At 60.8% G+C, this 17,035-nt stretch overlaps 1 protein-coding gene across 3 annotated transcripts in view; it reads left to right on the top strand.

Annotated features, from left to right (window-relative positions):
* The window catches only part of MED24 (mediator complex subunit 24), a 19,026-nt gene extending 4,605 nt beyond the window's left edge, over positions 1-14,421 (top strand). Inside the window, exons 5-26 of one of the 3 annotated variants that reach the window (XM_010585560.1) lie at positions 399-472; positions 1,647-1,870; positions 2,449-2,560; positions 3,084-3,234; positions 3,477-3,590; positions 4,302-4,349; positions 4,558-4,640; positions 5,022-5,108; positions 5,441-5,552; positions 6,210-6,352; positions 7,199-7,236; positions 7,935-8,017; positions 9,260-9,438; positions 9,574-9,673; positions 10,047-10,222; positions 10,314-10,578; positions 10,787-10,968; positions 11,266-11,359; positions 11,732-11,831; positions 13,677-13,754; positions 13,924-14,072; positions 14,232-14,421. In XM_010585560.1, coding sequence (XP_010583862.1) covers positions 399-472; positions 1,647-1,870; positions 2,449-2,560; positions 3,084-3,234; positions 3,477-3,590; positions 4,302-4,349; positions 4,558-4,640; positions 5,022-5,108; positions 5,441-5,552; positions 6,210-6,352; positions 7,199-7,236; positions 7,935-8,017; positions 9,260-9,438; positions 9,574-9,673; positions 10,047-10,222; positions 10,314-10,578; positions 10,787-10,968; positions 11,266-11,359; positions 11,732-11,831; positions 13,677-13,754; positions 13,924-14,072; positions 14,232-14,348 — 2,709 coding nt within the window. In that variant the 3' untranslated portion in view covers positions 14,349-14,421. Of the gene's footprint in view, positions 1-398; positions 473-1,646; positions 1,871-2,448; positions 2,561-3,083; positions 3,235-3,476; positions 3,591-4,301; positions 4,350-4,557; positions 4,641-5,021; positions 5,109-5,440; positions 5,553-6,209; positions 6,353-7,198; positions 7,237-7,934; positions 8,018-9,259; positions 9,439-9,573; positions 9,674-10,046; positions 10,223-10,313; positions 10,579-10,786; positions 10,969-11,265; positions 11,362-11,731; positions 11,832-13,676; positions 13,757-13,923; positions 14,073-14,231 lie in introns of those variants that run through there. The other 2 variants (XM_010585561.1, XM_010585562.1) reach the window with 2 other exon arrangements.
* Positions 14,422-17,035: the final 2,614 nt, after the last annotated feature.

The following is a 17,035-nucleotide window of genomic DNA, read 5'->3' as shown; positions in this document are numbered from 1 at the left end:
CCCCCGGCGCCCCCCGGGCCTGTTGGTGCGCGCCCCCCCCCCCGCCGAGCCGGGGGTGGGCACGCGGGCTGGCGCTGAGCCACCGCCGCGTCAAAGCAGCCGGCGGGGAGCGGAGCTCAGGCCCCCGCTGCCGTCTCGGGGAGGCTGCCGAGAAAACCCAGCCTCGTCCCCGCTGCCGTGGCCCGGTTGCCTCCCGCAACCCCGGGAGGGCATGACCCAGCCGTTGGACAGCCCTGACCTAGTTCTCATTTGAGTGGCTGCTGGGCAGCTGCCAGGGCGAGCATCCTGTGGCCAGCAGTGCCCGGCCCAGCTCCTGAAGGAAGGGGTTGAGTTTGTTTTCAGAGCTGCTGGAGCTTGGCAGCCCCCATCTGAAATCCCTCCTTCTTCCCCTGCTCTAGTTTGATGACTTCTCCCGGGACCTGTGTGTCCAGTCACTCTTGGAGATCATGGACATGTTCTGTGACCGCCTCAGGTATGGTGTGGCCCTTCTAGCCCTGCCACCTCAGCCCCAGGCTGTACTATGGGCAGTAATGGGAGCCGGTACGGCCTGGCTGAGCCCGGGGTACTCACCCTGGCAGAGAGAGCCAGGTTCCCCCTCCAGCTCTGTGTCTGTTCCCGAATTGCTGTCCCCCTCTGGCTGCCCTGGGCTGGGCTGCCATGCGAGTCCCAGCATGGGGAGAGCAGAGGGAGTCCAAAACCCCACCAGCTTTGTGGGAAGCTGCAAGAAACCCATGTATTCTGGGATAAATGTCTCTGCTATGATATTCCTGCACAGGTCAGGTAGATGGGGGTGGGCGTAAGCCCTCTGGCCTGAGGGCATCTGTCCCCTCAGAGCATTTCCTTTCTCTCGTGTGGCCTCTGCAGCTTCCCAGGACCCTGTTCACGTGTCCCTGTCTGCCAGTGCTCACAGTCCTGCCTGTGCTGCCCTAGACGCTCCAGGCAGCTGCCTTGTTTTGCTTCGTGCTCTTCCGCTGGTGTTGCAGGACCCAGGGGAGTCCAGACAATTCAGGCCACAAAAACTTTTTTAGAAAGCTCAGAAATCTTCCTGTTAACCCCTGACAGCCTCTTCTGGGAGGCCAGAGCAGAAAGCATGCGGTGGGGGGCAGTGGGAGGAGGAGGAAGGCTGAAGGTAGCAGCTCTTCAATTACATGAAATGAAGCAGCAGCAATGAATATGCATCAGTCACAGATGTTGACAAGGAGCTGTTGCTGGCCAACTGCAGAGCTGGCCACTTAATCCAGTCCCTGCCTAATCTGATCCTCTGCTTAATTTGATCAAAACTTCTGGCCCCAATGATTTGTGCATCAGGAGGGGAAAGCGTTCACCTCTCGCAGCACATTGATCAATGCTGAGCTTCTCTTAGCAAGATAATTTGATTAGAGGCTTGGAAACTTTCCTTGTAGTAGAGTGGCCAGAGAGGAGGCTGCACTGGGGAGACTTTATTTCCCCTGGCACAGCAGGGATGCTCACAGGCTGAGCAGGTTGGGATCTGTGGCAGAGGAGCTGGGAGCCAGCGAGCAGGCTAGGCTGGGAGCACAGGACGTGGGTTTGGATTCCGCAGCCCACCCTGTTTCTGTGCCTCAGTTTCCCTGGGGGCAGAACGCCAGCCCACGGTGAGCACGGTCCTGTTTCTCTCCCCTTCCCAGCTGCCACGGCAAAGCAGAGGAGTGCATTGGCCTCTGCCGGGCGCTGATGAGTGCCCTCAACTGGCTCCTGCGCTGCGCGGCCTTCTACACCGAGAAGGTGAAGGAGACGCTGGAGCAGGCAGCAGCTGAGAGCCAGCTGAAGATGTGTCTGGAGCGGCTGGAGAAGATGCTCAGCAGCACCAAGAACCGCGCCCTGATCCACATCGCCAAGCTGGAGGAGACGTGTATGTTGCTGCCCCTGCCCTGCCCTGTGGCATGCTCTGCCTGTGGCTGCTGCCAGGGCTTCCTCCTAGTCGCTGCTGGCCCTGGGGAGATGTCATTGCCACCTCTCCCTTCCCCCTGCCTGGCTCCTGCCGCATTGTCCCTGCAGCTCCAAGCCCATCCGTCTTCCAGCCCTGTTGCTGTAACTGTCTCCTCCCTGGCTCCGTGCCACCCTCTGCCCCCTCCCCTCCATGCTGCCCTTGGAAGAAGAGCAGAATTAATGTGAAGGCTGCGTGAGCTGTTCCTGGGCGCGTGGCGGGCCCTGTGCTCCGCCAGTGTGCCTGGCACAGCCCTGCACCTTCGGTTGGTGCCTGCATCTGGCCAAGAGGCCGTGCCAGGCTGAGCCTGAAGCAGGAGCTGCTGGGTGGCACACAGGCCCTCGGCTTGGGTTCGCAGAGGTGCACCAAATTGTGCTCACCGTGGGGCCTGGCAGGGACCCCCAGCCTTGGCAGGCCCTCTGTGCTGCCATGGGCCTTGGAGCCAGCCAAGCTTCTCAGCATGTCACTGTCCCCACCACTGAACGCCTGCCTTCCTTCCCCAGCCTCCTGGAGCACTGTGGAGCAGTCCCTCATCAAGCTGGGGGAGAACCTGAACAGCCTCAGCAACTCCCCGCTGCGAAGCCAGGCTGACGACTGTGTCTCCCTCATCAAGAGGTAGCTTTGTGTTGCTGTCTCCACGGGCTCAGGGTAAAATGGATCTAAGTCCTGCTCTTGGGGCTGAGAGCCTCCTGCCTCCCTCCAAGCTTGCTCCCTGCTCTCCTGTCCCTTCCCAGCATGGACCCCTGCACCAGCAGTGGGCTGGGGCTGGTGAGAGGCCCTGGTGTAGGAGAGGGGACAGGGCTAGTGATGACTTGCTGTGAAGGAGTCTTACCCAGGGGTTGCTCCTCTGGTGACCCTGGGGACCCTTGCCATCTCTCAGCTGCTCTGGCCACACCAGAGCTGCCGTCCCTGCTCTGGATTCCCTTGGAGCTGCTCCCAGGGCCCAGGCTGTGGCATGGGGGTTTGGCTGTGCCCAGGGGCTCCTCTGCAGGGCACAGGAGCTACAGGCTGTCATGCACCAGAGAGATGCAGGACAGCAAAGGTGAAGGGCTTGGCCGGGAAAGGAGGATGGGACAGGAGGAGCAAGGATACGTCCCTGCAAGGCTCCAGTGACCCTGTGCTGTTGTCTCCCACCCAGTATCCCCACCATGCTCTCGGTCCACTCCGAGCAGCTGAACAAGACTGGCTTCCCCACTGTGCATGCTGTGGTGCTGCTGGAGGGCACCATGAACCTCACGGGAGAGACCCAGCCGCTGGTAGAGCAGCTGATGATGGTGAAGAGGATGCAGGTACAGAAGTGGCATCTTGTTCTCCTGCTCAGGGTGGCCTGGGGCTGTGGGACCAGGGCCTCGCTGCAGCTCTGTGCTGTGTACCTCCCTGTGCTGATCCTGGTCCAAGGGTATGGGCGCAGCTGCAGGGAGCAGCGTGAGCCCATCAACACCTTTGCAGGGGGTTCAGGGTTGGGCTGAGGTTGGGGGAGGTGCTTTATTGCCTTTCCAGCACTGGAGGGTTTTGTCTGTGTGCCCTGCAGCGCATCCCCTCCCCGCTCTTCGTGCTGGAGATCTGGAAGGCCTGTTTTGTGGGCCTCATCGAGTCCCCGGAGGGCACAGAGGAGCTGAAGTGGACAGCCTTCACCTTCCTGAAGGTATGGCCCAGCCCCGCTGTGAGCGCAGTGCTCCGAACTCTGAGCCTGCTGCTGCCTTTTCCCCTGCTGAGTGCTGAACCCTGGCAGAGCAATTAGCTCTCCTCTCCTGCAGCGTGCCCCTCGAGGTCCTCCCACGCCCTGGCTGAGCCTGCGGCAGCCCTCCTGCAACCCACTGAGCATCAGCTTTGCTGTCCAGGGCCACTTTTCAGCCCAGCACCACTTTGTTTTGCAGAGTGGCTTTCCTGAGATGTTTCCCTGGGGGAAATTGTGGCCTTTGAAGGATGCTACAGCAGCCTTGGGGCTTACGCTCCCACAGCTCAGCGGTGGGCAGCCCTGGAGCAGTCTGCTTCACCTCCCTTCTTTGTACCAGACAAAAGGGATCTGCGTCTGATTTCAGGCCTGATGCATGCTCTGGCCTGTGCTGGGCTTCTTTGCAGCCTTAGTTCCCTGCCTGGCTGTCAAGAGGTGGCCATGCCCTGTGGCGCCCTGTGGCTCCCTGTGATGGTAGAAGGGCCCTGCAGAGGGGACACAGGGGCACAAAGTCCCCTGGGTGCACAGGCTGCTCCAGAGATGGCTCCTGTCCCTGGGCTGGGAAAGCAGCTGCTTGCAGGCGTGTTTCGCATGGGCCCCTGCTGCCTGTGTGGCTGGGAGGTCCTGACTGTGCAATGGGGTCTGCCTTGATCGGTCACATCCATGCCCTGTGTCTTTCAGATCCCCCAGGTCCTGGTTAAACTCAAGAAGTATCCCCAAGGGGAGAAGGTGAGTTGAGGGCTGTCATTGTGTGCCCAAGTGAGCTGTGTTTGTCGTGATGGTGCTGGTGCCTGGCCAGAGCTGCGTGGGGGGAGCTGTAGTAGGAAACGGTCTATGTCCCAAAACGCTTCCTCTAACGCACAAGGTGGCATGGGAGGGGAAGGTGGGCTTGTGTCAGCAGCGCTCCGAGCTGAGTGCTTGGCTTTGTGCATGGCAGGACTTCACTGAGGACGTGAACTGTGCCTTCGAATTCCTGCTGAAGCTGACGCCTCTGCTTGACAAAGCAGATCAGCGATGCAAGTGAGTGCTCACCATGTCCGGGGCTGACCTGCAGCATTATGAGCCTGTGGCCAGTCCATGCCACAATCAACCTGTCCTCTCTGTTGGGAGCTGTGATACGGGGTGCTGGGGCAGCTCCTGGCAAGGCTTTTTTAGTTCCTGATCCAATTCCTTCTTCCTGGGGACCTGAAGCTGCCAAATGAGCAAGGCAGTGAGTGTCTGGCAGCTGATTCACGTGTTAGTGATGCTGTGTGATATCTGGAGCTGCTTTTGGCCCTGCAGCATCCTCAGAGGGGTGGGAGTAGGGCCAAGAGGGCAACCCAGGAGTCCCCCTGCCCTGTGGCTCTGCCTGGGGCAGCGGGAATGCTGTCCCTCAGGCTAGCGCTCTCCTCTCTCTTCCAGCTGCGACTGCACGAGTCTACTCCTGCAGGAGTGCAGCAAGCAAGGGCTGCTTTCGGAGGCCAACATGACCAACCTGGTTGCCAAACGGTACAGGCCCCTCAAAAGTCTGGATAACCAAGTGGGGTTGGAGCACCTTTTCTTGCTGTCCTTCTTGAGGGGGGAGCATAAAGGACCAGCTGTGATGCCGCTGGCTGTACTGTAGCTGGGACACTGTGGCCTGGAGGGACGAGGCTTTGCTTTCAGTGACAGGCTGAGTACAGTCAAAGTCCTCTCAGAGTGGCAGCTGGTCGTGGCCTGAGGTGGTGGCCTTCCCTCAGGGGTGCTGATGGTGGAGGTCGGTGGGAGGTGGCTGAGCGTGGGGAGGAGTGAGGCAGGGTGATGAATTCCTGCTCACTGGCTTTTCTTTGCGGATCCCCCAGGACGGCGGACAGAGAACACGCTCCACGCTTGAAATCAGCAGAGAATGCCAACATCCAGCCAAACCCGGGGCTCATCCTGAGGGCCGAGCCGACTGTCACCAACATCCTGAAGGTGAGTCCCCTCCTGCATCCATGCTGGGCAGGCTGGTCTCGGCTCCAGAGCCTGTTTCCAGCAGCACTGGTCTCACCAGGCAGCCGGGGTGGTTGGGAGGTGCCTGATCTCCCCCTGCACTGGGGTGGAGGAATGAAGGAATCACTCCCAGCCTTGCCGCTCTGCCGTGGAGACCAGGACTTCCCCTCCTCCTTCCCAGGAAAGCCAGAGGAGCCGTCAGACAGCACATTGTTGTCAGTGCCAGCAGCCTGAGCCCAGCCAGCTCTGCCTGTCCTGCTCCTAGCCGCTTCCCTGCCTGCATCTCCTCTGTTCCCTGGGGACTCCCCCCCCTCCCCCATCGGTCATCCTCCCCCCACTGTCCCCAAGTCCCTGTCCCTGCGTCACTCTGGTTGCCTCGCTGCTGCTAAGTGCGAGAGGAGGTTTTGCTGCTGGTTGTGCTGCCCCAGTCTGCTGCAGCTCTCCCCTGCACTGTGCCCTATGGTGCCTGGGGCACAGAGGGCTCCATCCCCACCCTGCCGAGCCCTGTGGGTCTCTGCTCATCGAGGCCTCACGGGACAGCTCTGGCAGCCAGTCAATTTTGCTCCCACAGCCGGAGTTTTACTGCTGCTCTGTAGCACACATTCCCCGTGACTTCTCTTTCCTGTATTTTTTTTGTAGACCATGGATGCGGATCACTCCAAGTCCCCCGAGGGTTTGCTGGGGGTCTTGGGTCACATGCTGTCTGGGAAGAGCCTGGACTTACTGCTGGCAGCAGCAGCAGCGACCGGCAAGCTGAAATCCTTTGCTCGGAAGTTCATCAAGTGAGTGTCCACCTGGATGACACTGTCCCTGGTGAACAGTGGGACTGGGGTGAGCGGGCAGCCCCCTCAAGCTCTCCCCCAGACAGGGCTGGATGTGCCTCTGGCCCAGTGTCTGTGCAGCACTGGATCCAGCAGAGCCCTGGGGAGGGTTGGGATCTCAGGGAGACTGCACCCTACAGCACCCCATCTCCTTTGCTTCTGCGTGAACAGGACAGAGAATCAAAGTCGGTTTGGTTTAAGGGTATTAAGAGAACTGAAAGCACTGGCACAGCCTTGGATCCAGGGCGCTTGCTGTGTGTGCACCTTCGGTCCCCAGATGCCTGTGTCCTGGTTAAAGCAGATGCACCAGCACGCGTGGGGCTGTGTGACGGGCTTCCTCGAGCAGGGAGGCCTGAGGCAGCTTGAACCACGCCAGCCCGGCGGGGTGCATGGCCCTGCTGTGCTCGCTCTGTTTGGGGGTTCGTGCCGCTGCGGTATGGAGAGGGCTGTGCTTAGAAATCCCCACGCAGCCGGGCAGAGCCGGCTCTGGTGAGAGGACGCACTCAAATGCTGGGCCGAGTGGGTGTGGGGAAAAGCAGCGTTGCTGGACCTGTTTTGCTGCAGGGGAGCAGAGGCAAAGGGAGGAGGCGGCTTGTCCCTGCTGTGCCAGAGGGTGTCTACGGAGCTGGGCTCCGCTTCAGTCCCTGCCCACCCTATTCCTCCATGCAGCACACAGAGCTGGGTGCTGGGATGGGGTGCGGGAAGGGGTCTGCAGGCAGGGGCAGCCCCCCGCCTGTCTTGGGGATGGGAAGAGGCCTGTTTCATGCGATGGTAATGCTTCACTGCGGCTCTCTCTGCCCCCTCTAGGCTGAATGAATTCACGAAGCACATCACTGGAGAAGGCTGTAAGTGCGTGCGCATCCGTGTGTGGGGTGGTTCGAGCTGCGCTCCCCCCGCCGCCACGTGCTGGGACGCTGTGGGGCCTGGCTGGATTAAGCTGGGACTGGCTGTGGCGCCAGAGCGAGCCGAGCTGTGCTGGGCCCGGCTGGGGGCTGCTGGCAGGGAGCCCGGCACAGGGGCACGTGGCTGGGTGCCAGCAGGGAACTGGGCTCCCGGGGACCCGCTGCCCTCACGCGTGGCACATGCATGTCCATCCCAAATGTGGGGTGTTCCCTGCTTGCAGGGGAAGAGCTCCTTCTCCCCAGCCCAGCCCGCAGGGCCCCTTGGGGCCGGCCCTGTCCCGGTTCCCTCCCTGGAAGGGGTGATGTGTCAGCACAGAGCCTGAGATAAGGACTCTGACTGCATTTGCGTGTGATGAAATTTGCTGAGTGCTCTGACCTTCCATGGCGTGGTGGGAGCCTGGGGGTGGGCTGGGGCTGTCAAAGGGGAGGCCAAAGCCGCTCTGGGGACTCAAGCAGGGGCAGACGGGGTGGAGGGAGCCACTTGGCACATCCCCTGGAGCCCTCGTTTGCACACAAGCACTTGGGGGTTAAAAAAGCAGCTTGGAGGAAGCAGGGTCCCGGCCCCCGAGCTCACAGGGCTCCTGCCTCCCTCCTTGTGCCAAGGCTGGAGATCACCAAGGTCTTTGTTTCTGCTCCCTCAGCCAAATCAGCCCCGGTTCGTGCCCTGCTCTTCGACATCTCTTTCCTCATGCTGTGCCATGTGGCCCAGACCTACGGCTCGGAGGTAAGCGTCCTCTGAGGGGCTGGGGCTCTGACCTTGCAAGCGCAGCCGGTGTGCTGCAGCCTGCCAGCCTCCTCTAGCGGCCAGCCTGCCACCGCCACCGTCCCCGCAGCTGCCCTGCTGCGTGGGGTAAAGCACCCAGTGCCTTTCACCTGGTGCAGGTAGAAATCTGTCCCTGCAGGGTCTGTCGGTGCCAGGCAATGGAGCAGGGGTGGCTGCAGCCTTCCTGAGGGCTTTGGTTGTGTTGCCTTTAATGGTACCGTGGTATCGGTGGGAACGCCACCTCCGCACCCTCTCCGGACTGGCTCTGATCTCACTGGGCTTTTCCCATCGTTGCCCCTCTGGTTTGGCGCTGGCTGGGGGGGGGCATGCAGCCAGGCTGAGCATCAGCCCTCCCCTATGAGAGGAGGAACTTGCAGCCCCACTCAGGAAACAGCAATTTGGTTGCATGAAAATTTTCCAGGTTTCGACATCTGTGTGTGTTGGGAGGCAAAATGATACCGGAACACCGGGAACATGGAGAGGGAGCAAAAGGCGAGCGGGAGGGATCCTGCCTGGCCGGCCCTGGGGAGCGGGGAGGGGGAGTCCTGGCTGGAGGCAGCTTGGAGCGGACGTGCCCGGGGCTGTCTGATGAGGTCTCATTCCCCTAGTCCGGCCCAGAGCGACTTTCCTGACCAGCTGCTGCTGAACAGATGTGCAAAACTTTTTTGACAAAAATAGTGTCCCTTGGGTGATGGTGGGCTGAAGGGAGGAAGCAGCGTATGGGATTCCCAGCTCGTGTCCCCCCCCGGGAGCCCTCCCAGCTGGCTGCCAGCTGGGCTGTGTGCCCCGACCCTGTGGAGCCGTGGGCCAGCCGGCCCCAGCGCTGGGGACCCTGAGCCCAGCTCGGTGGGCGGGGGGACCAGTGGCCCTTTCTGGGCAGGACATGGTGACCCGCCCCAGCCATGCTCGCAGCCCCTCGGGACTGGTCCTGTCCTGGCACCTTCCCGAGGGAAGCCGTTGGAACGCTGCGTGGAGATGGGCCGCGGTCCCCCGGGGAAGTCCTCTGGTAGAGGGGGGAAGACCACAGCCCACAGGCTGGAAACCAGTGCCTTACTGGGAGCTGACCAGTGCCTGCCACAGGGCGGCGCTGTTCCCCTGGCCATGAGCTCCCCAGGGCAGGAGTCCCCCCCAGGGTGGGGGTCCCCAGCAGGATCCCTGCAGAATGCAGACCGCGTGGCAGACTCTGTGTCGGTTCCCTTCCAGGTGATCCTGTCGGAGTTGAGCCCGGCAGGCGAGGTGCCCTTCTTCGAGACCTGGATGCTGACCTGCATGCCGGAGGAGGGGAAGATTCTCAACCCTGACCACCCCTGCTTCCGCCCCGACTCCACCAAGGTGGAGTCCCTGGTCGCCCTCCTCAACAACTCCTCCGAGATGAAGCTGGTGTAAGAGCTCAACCTGCACGCCCACCCTGCCAGGCCAGGGTAGACCAGGGTGGAAGCACCCACCCCATTTTCCCTGGCCCCGTGGCCACTCTGACCATGTGCCTGAACCTCCCCTGCCTCTCTCTTCCCTGGCAGGCAGATGAAGTGGCATGAGGCATGTCTGAGCATCTCAGCCGCCATCCTGGAGATCCTCAACGCCTGGGAGAATAGCGTCCTCACTTTTGAGTCGATCCAGGTGGGCCTGGCAGGGGGATGGTGTGGGGCAGAGCAGGGGCACCGGCGCTATGCTGTGTCCTGAGGAGGGGCTAAGGCTTGAGCAGGGCAGGGGTCCCCTGTCCTTCTGCCCTGAATGCTCTTGCAGCCACTGCAGAGCTTGCTGGCTCCTTCATGACTTGGGTAGGGAACTGACTTGGCTCCAGCCCCTTGATGCTGCCCCCAACCGCCCTGTTGGTGGCAGTGGGGCTGGCAGGGGTAGGTTCACCCCGTGGAGGGGAGAAGGGCTTGGACCCTTCAGTTGGGGCCCACAGCCCTGGGAGGCGATGAAGAGGTAAAGCCTGTGCATCCACACATCTGTGCTCATCCACCTTCGCTCCCAATTTCTCTCCTAGAAAATCACAGACAACATCAAGGGGAAGGTGTGCAGCATGGCAGTATGTGCAGTGGCCTGGCTGGTGGCCCATGTCCGCATGCTGGGCTTGGATGAGCGAGAGAAGTCCCTGCAGATGATCCGGCAGCTGGCCACCCCCCTGCACGGCGAGAACACGCTGCAGTTCTACAATGAGCGGTGAGCTCCAGTGCACCAGGCACTGTGCCGTCTCCTGCCTTCCACTTCCCACTTCCCAGGGCCTGCGTGACCCTGTGTCTCTCCACCACAGCGTGGTGATCATGAGCTCCATCCTGGAGCACATGTGTGCGGACGTCCTGCAGCAGACAGCCACGCAGATCAAGTTCCCCTCCACGGGCATGGACACCATACCCTACTGGAACCTGCTGCCCCCCAAGAAGCCCATCAAGGAGGTGCTGACGAGCGTGTTCACCAAGGTGCTGGAGAAGGGCTGGGTCGACAGCCGCTCCATCCACATCTTCGACACCCTGCTGCACATGGGGGGCGTCTACTGGTTCTGCAACAACCTGGTCAAGGTACGGGGTGGAGCAGGGAGGTGGCTGTGACCCCCGGTGTCATGGCTGGGTGTCGAGCCCAGGACTTCTGGGTCTAGCCTGTGCTCTTAGTGCCCAGGAGTCTTGGTTGTGGCTGGGCCAGCTGCTGTGACAGTCCCGGGCGCTGGAGGTGAGCGGGGCAGGCCCAGCCGTGCCCATGCCTACCTCAGCCCTGCCCTCCACCTCACAGGAGCTGCTGAAGGAGACGCGGAAGGAGCACACGCTGCGAGCTGTGGAGCTGCTCTATGCCATCTTCTGCCTGGACATGCAGCAGCTGACACTGACCCTGCTGGGCCACATTCTGCCCAACCTGCTCACGGACTCCTCCAAGTGGCACACACTCATGGACCCGCCGGGAAAGGCCCTGGCCAAGTAAGACCCACGGGCACCATCTCCTTGGGGGCGGATGGGTCTGTTAGTGGAGATGGGGAGATACTCTGTGCTGGGACGGGGGTCCCAGCTGCCTGGTTCCTACTCTGACCCTGGCACAGTGCCGACAGGAGCAGATATGCTGGTGTCCTTGGCCCCATTCCCTGCTGCCTCTCACTGAGGAGGGATTGGTTATGTCCTGTCCCAGCGCGTGCTGTGGGCTCTGCTGTCTTCCCTTGCTCGTGCACTGTCACTCAGGTGGGCTGGCAGTACCTCGCAGTGTCCCTGCTTTGTCCCCAGGCTCTCTGTCTGGTGTGCCCTGAGCTCCTACTCCTCCCACAACAAGGGCCAGGCATCCGCCAGGCAGAAGAAGAGGCACCGGGAGGATATTGAGGTGTGTCTGATGTGGAGCAGGGTTTGTTTGGAGGCTCTCTGTGCGCAAGAGCAGGCAGCGTCTGTGGGAGGTGATAGTGGAAGGAGGAGTTGGTAGCTGAGACCAGACTCCCTGCTCAGGTTCTCTGGGCTGTCTGAGGTCCTTTGACCTTAAAATATGGGGTTTTCCCTTCTCTTTTCTGGGGACGGGGGGCTGTAATGAGATGGTCGGTATGTGGTTGGCCCAGGCTGAGATGCCCTGGGTGAACAGAGATCATAGTCCTGGGCTATGGGGCTGTGCAGAGCGCGGGGTGGGTCATCAGCACCAGGAAGGGTGGCCAGGATCCCCCCACGGAGAGAGGCTGGTGAGGCTGAACCCCCTCTGCCCCCCCAGGATTACACCAGCCTGTTCCCACTGGATGACACACAGCCCTCCAAGCTCATGCGCCTGCTGAGCTCCAATGAGGAGGACGCCAACATCCTCTCCAGCCCCAGTAAGTGCAGGTGGGGAGGGTGGCTCCTGGGGAAGGCATGGTCCTGCCTCACTGCTCATTTCTGGGTGTGAAATATGTATTAGCACAAAACCACTTCTCTTCCCGAGCTGACCAGGTGAAGATTTAGAACGCTCGAGTGTGTTTTGTGGAATTACCCTGGAGCTTTGGCACTTAGAAAAGATCAAGCTCTTTATTTATCTGATCAGAACAGCTTAGGAAAGGCGATGAGGTTACACGTTCCCTCCGTGACGTTGCCACCCAACCCAGTGCATCACACACGAGGGGCTCAGGGAGGTTTTGTTAGAGCCTTGTCACCCCCAGCCAGTCTGCGTGGGACTGAAGAGCTGATGTGCTGCAGCAACAGTGGCAGGAGGTGACGTTCCTGATGTCTGTGGCTAAATCTTGAAATTCCACTGTTGTTAACAAGGCAGCAAGAGGAGCTGATGAGTCCCTACAGTCACGTCTCTGTGTCCCCGCAGCGCAGTGCCGCGGGTTGCAACAGCTCCAGCAGGACATGCTGGGGGGTGTCCGTGCCGTCCTGGCATGACAGGGTGCTGTCATGGCTCCCACGTATGTTGTCTGGACTCCTGGACAGTGAGTCAGGATGTTCTTTGGTCATTGTTTCTCCTCACGCTCTTATCCTAAGCTACTCTTTATTAGTTCTCAACACATCCATCAACCTGTGGTTTTTGTTGGTTTCATTACTGTTGAAATATGGGGTTTTCCCTTTATTTCACTATCTTTTTTTAACTTCTGAGGCAGTTCCATCTCTTTCCAGTGACATTCAGGACTTTTTTGGGCTGTTTGCTGCAGTGATGTGGAAATGCTGCTTCCTGCAGCAGCCATGTAACTCATGTGATTCCATGAGAAAAGTGTGGGAGGGCTTTCTTTTTTGGTGAGCATCCTCAGAGTGGCACAAGGTGGTTCCTGCTGATTTTGACAGTAGCTGTGTACTATGGGGTCTGCACAAGAGCATTCCCAGGGGATTCCTGTCCAGTTGGACCGGAGATGGCCCAGTTCCTCTCCAGCAGGAGCACCCAGCAGCGCTTCACAGTTTGGGTCAGATAAATCCCCTTGGTCTGTCCCAAGATTTGCTGCTAGTCTGTTGGACATGCCTCAGCTCTGGTAACTAAATTGTACCCTGAGAGTGAGATTTGAGTGCTGCTGTGCAGCTGTTGAACATCTGGCTCGCTCCTCCCAGCCGGCTGTGCTGCAGGCAGCGTGCACAGGATGTGTAGCATGTGTGTCGCTTCGCCTTGGCAGAGCGCTATTCTTCTCTCCTGATCGTGACATTGCATTACATTGCTCGTGCCCTCGCGGAGCGTCAGGGACGAGTCACTGCTGCAATTAAAACCGAACAGGGAGTAGCAGGGATGCGCACTCACGGTCTCACTCATGCTTACCCTTTGGAGAGGTCATTAAACTTTGTCAGACTCGGAATAAATCTGGCTTGTGCAAGAGCGAAGTGTCACACTCCAAGAGCAGCAACGGCAGCATGCGGAGACCTCCCCGGGCTGCTGTGCTTTGTCATGCCTGGGGCATGTGTGGGCCTGAGCTGCCTGTCAGGGCTGCCTGCACTCTGGCAGAGAGGGATGGTGACTGAGGCAGAGACTGTATGCCTGCTGTGTGTCTCTGGTGTGCCTGAGCAGCAAAGTCTGTGCTCATTTGGGTATGGAGGGTGCCAAGGACCGTGGTCCAAACCTCTCCCACTCAATGGGGTGGCTCATGGCAAAGCCCCTCCTCGAGGCCAAGGGCTGGCTGAGCTCGAATGGCCAGAGCTGGCCAGGGGGCCAAGAGGCTGTTCCAGCCTCCTCCCAGCCTGATGTGTGTTCTCCTCCCCAACAGATCGCTCGATGAGCAGCTCGCTCTCTGCCTCCCAGCTTCACACCGTCAGCATGAGGGACCCGCTGAACAGGGTGCTAGGTAATGGTGGGGCTGGATTCCAGTGGGGGTACCCAGTGGTGAGGCCTGGCCATGAGGTTGGATCCAGCCATTCCGACACTGGTGGGGACCTGTCCCCTTTGCAGGAGGCTTGGACCACCCCCAGCCTCCCTGAACTGGCGTGGCTTTTGATGTTTCCCTGTCTCCACAGCAAACCTCTTCCTGCTTATCTCTTCCATCCTGGGGGCCAAGACGGCTGGCACCCACACCCAGTTTGTCCAGTGGTTCATGGAGGAGTGCGTGGACTGCCTGGAGCAGGGCAGCCGCGGCAGCATCCTCCAGTTCATGCCCTTCACCATGGTGAGTCCCATGGCTGTGACATCCTTCTCCGTGGCTGCAGGGTGCTCTGTGACGCTGGTCTCATGGGGAAGACAGGCACCTCCGGGGGAGTCCTGCTGTCCGGCTCTCATGTCTCCAGCGCTGTCGTGAGTCAGCTGTGTTTCTTCTCTCTCCGGGTAGGTTTCGGAGCTGGTGAAAGTGTCCACCATGTCCAGTCCCAAAATTGTCCTGGCCATCACGGATCTCAGCCTGCCCCTGGGCCGTCGTGTTGCTGCCAAGGCCATCGCTGCGCTGTGAGTGTGGCACCTCCCTTCTGCTGTGCAGGAGAGGGCTGCCAGCCAGCTGCTGGGAAATCCATGAGAACCTGGATGCTGGGACAAGCTCTCTGTCACCGCGGGCTCGGCCTGGCCCTGCCCGGGGGCTGCTTTCCTCTGCATTTGGCCTCCCAGAGACATCCCCTTGCTGCCTCATGATGGGCTTTCAGAGACTGATACAAACCCCCTGCTTTTTTTGTATAATTAATTCAGTCATTTTGTAGAACCAGGCTTTGCTTCATTTCTGTTTCATTTCCTGACTGCAGCCCAGGGCCCTGGGGCTTCCCAAAACCCTCATCTCAGGGCAAGCTTGATGGTGGGTGTGATGGGAGAGCAAGTGGCTAAGACCTGCACTGGCCAGGGGAGGAAAATCACACTTGCTCTGTCCCTAACCTGCCTGCCCTGACCCCAGAGAAGCCCAGGAGACTGGTGGGCTGCCTGTGATGCTCCACTTGGGGAGCGGGTGCCTGCGGCCGGCCAACTGCAGATGTGCAGCTGGGTGGAGCGGAGATGCTTTCCTGCCACGCTGTAAGCTGCAAGCAAATTCTTGTTGGAAATTCCTCCACGTGAGCATGAGTTCACCCCGCGTCCCCGGCTTTGAGCACGGCACCCAGCGGCCAGTGAGTAACTGCAGCCTTGCCAGCACCACGCCAGCCTTGTGCTGGGAGAGGCTCCTCCGCGGGGCTGTCCTGGCACCCAGTCAGCTGCTTTGGCGGTGAATCTGCCTGTAACTGTCACGAAACCCCGACCCTGAGGGGGTGGCAGGGCCAGGACAGCTTCGCCTCCGCTCCTTTCATTTATGTTTTCTGCTTGACTCATGAGAAAGGGGGAAGCAGTGCCTGGGGTAGCCAGGCACCAGCCTTCCCCTTGGGGTGCCTCAGCTCTGAGCCCCAGGGATGTGACTTCTGCCCCCCTCGGCATTAGCGGGGTTCACGGCCCCTGTTTTGGGGGCTCTGAAGAAAGTGCTTTGGTGGTGGAGGGGGTGAGGCGGTGCAGGGAGGCCCCGGAGCAGTGCCACAGGGTTTGGGTCAATGCTGGCCGGGGAAAAGGCAGCTGGATGGTGACTCAGGGCCTGCCTGACCCCTGCGTGCTCCCCGGGATGATCTCAGCTCTTTGCTGATGGGCTTTGCTAGAGAGAGAGACCCTGATGCTGTCAGCAGAGGAGCTTTGTTGCGCGTGGGGTGGCGGTGGGTGATGGCTGGTCTTTGGCCGTCGCACAACTGAGCATCCTGCCCCATCCCGCTGCCTCCTGTGAGTTTGGCCCTGAGCTGGCAGCAGGCTGGCACTCACTGGCCCCGGGTACGAGGGCATACAGAAAGCGGGTCGCAGGGCTGGGTGGAGCGGCTAGCGGAGCTGCCGCACGCACCGGGGTGGGACATGGGGAGAAGGGTAAGTAGGGCGAGGGCTGGCCTGCTGGAGGGCTTGGTGCCCACACTGTGCCACGGCTGGTGCTGCTCATCACCGGGCCTGACTCGGGCATGAGTCCTGTGCTGAGCTGGCACCGACCTGCCCGGGCACCTCTGCCCTGGGCCGGTGACAGTGCCTGCTCGCCCAGGGGCGGCTCTTTACCGTTAGCTCAGAGCAAAGACCAGGACCTGGTGCTCTTGGCCTTCCTAGCTTTGTCAATATTTGCCGCCGGCAGCACCGCGCTCGGCATTGGTGCCCAGTGCTTCACCTTCCAGGAAAGGGCTGGAGCAGGAGAAGGGGTTTCCTGTAAACTCTGATAAGCCGGGGGAGGAAGGAGCGATTGCTCTCGCTGGTTGCTCTCCTGGGAGCCGCTGCAGACAGGGTGTGCAGCCAAACAAGCGTAGGCAGCAGCTTCCCCGTAGCAGGATGATGGTGATGGTCCAGGACGGGGCTGCGGGTGGTAGTGGGGCTCCGACCTCGTGCCTGCCCCTATCCAGGGCTGGGAAATTGGGGGAAAGCAGGAACAGGGACCTCCTGGCACCCACCAGAGCTTGACTCTGTCTCCGCTGTGGCTGTGCTGAGCGCGGTGCGGGGATGCCGGCAGTCGCAGGCTGCAACCACGGGACCAGTGGGAGGAAATGGGTCTGGTGCAAGCCTAGGAGCACAGGGCCAGCCCACAGTGGCCGAACACCTGTGGGGGAGTGGGGAGAGGCTGTGGGCCGGCTGGGGATGGCGGTGAGGGGAGAGGCTTAGGTCTCCTGGCTGTGCCAACTTCACTTGGGCACATCGTTTGTCCATCCACCTTGCCTTTCTCACTGCTGGAAGTCCCGTCCCATCGTGGCGGCTCCAGGAGGGCTCCAGGCACCAACCTGGGCAGCTCTGGGGCAGATTCGCCTTGCGGCAGCAGCAAAAAAGGGATGGCCAGCCACCCCACCACCACTGCCACCAACCCCAGGACCGGGTTGGCTTCGCTGCTGCAGAGCCCTGAGCGCTCATTACACCTGTGTTCGCCCTCCCGGCACTCCCTGCATGGCGCAGGGATGGTCTGCGCTGCCAGGGTGGGGGTGAGGCCCCCACACCAGCTGCCTGTGGGTCCCAGCATGGTGCTGGTGCCAGGGTTGCTCCCCGGGGCATCCGCCCTCGGCTTGGCAGTGCCGGCGCAGGCAGGCTCTGGTGCTTTCTAGGAATCGGCTCTTGCCCAAGTGGTGCTGCTGGGTGTGGGAGGAAGCTGCCACCCCCAGGCAGCCACCCCCGCCCCCCCCC

Source organism: Haliaeetus leucocephalus, unplaced genomic scaffold (assembly GCF_000737465.1).
Source record: "Haliaeetus leucocephalus isolate CR32 unplaced genomic scaffold, Haliaeetus_leucocephalus-4.0 Scaffold110, whole genome shotgun sequence".
Taxonomy (NCBI): domain Eukaryota; kingdom Metazoa; phylum Chordata; class Aves; order Accipitriformes; family Accipitridae; genus Haliaeetus; species Haliaeetus leucocephalus.
Note: the sequence above shows the minus strand (reverse complement) of the source record. Positions and strands in the feature narration are given on the sequence as shown.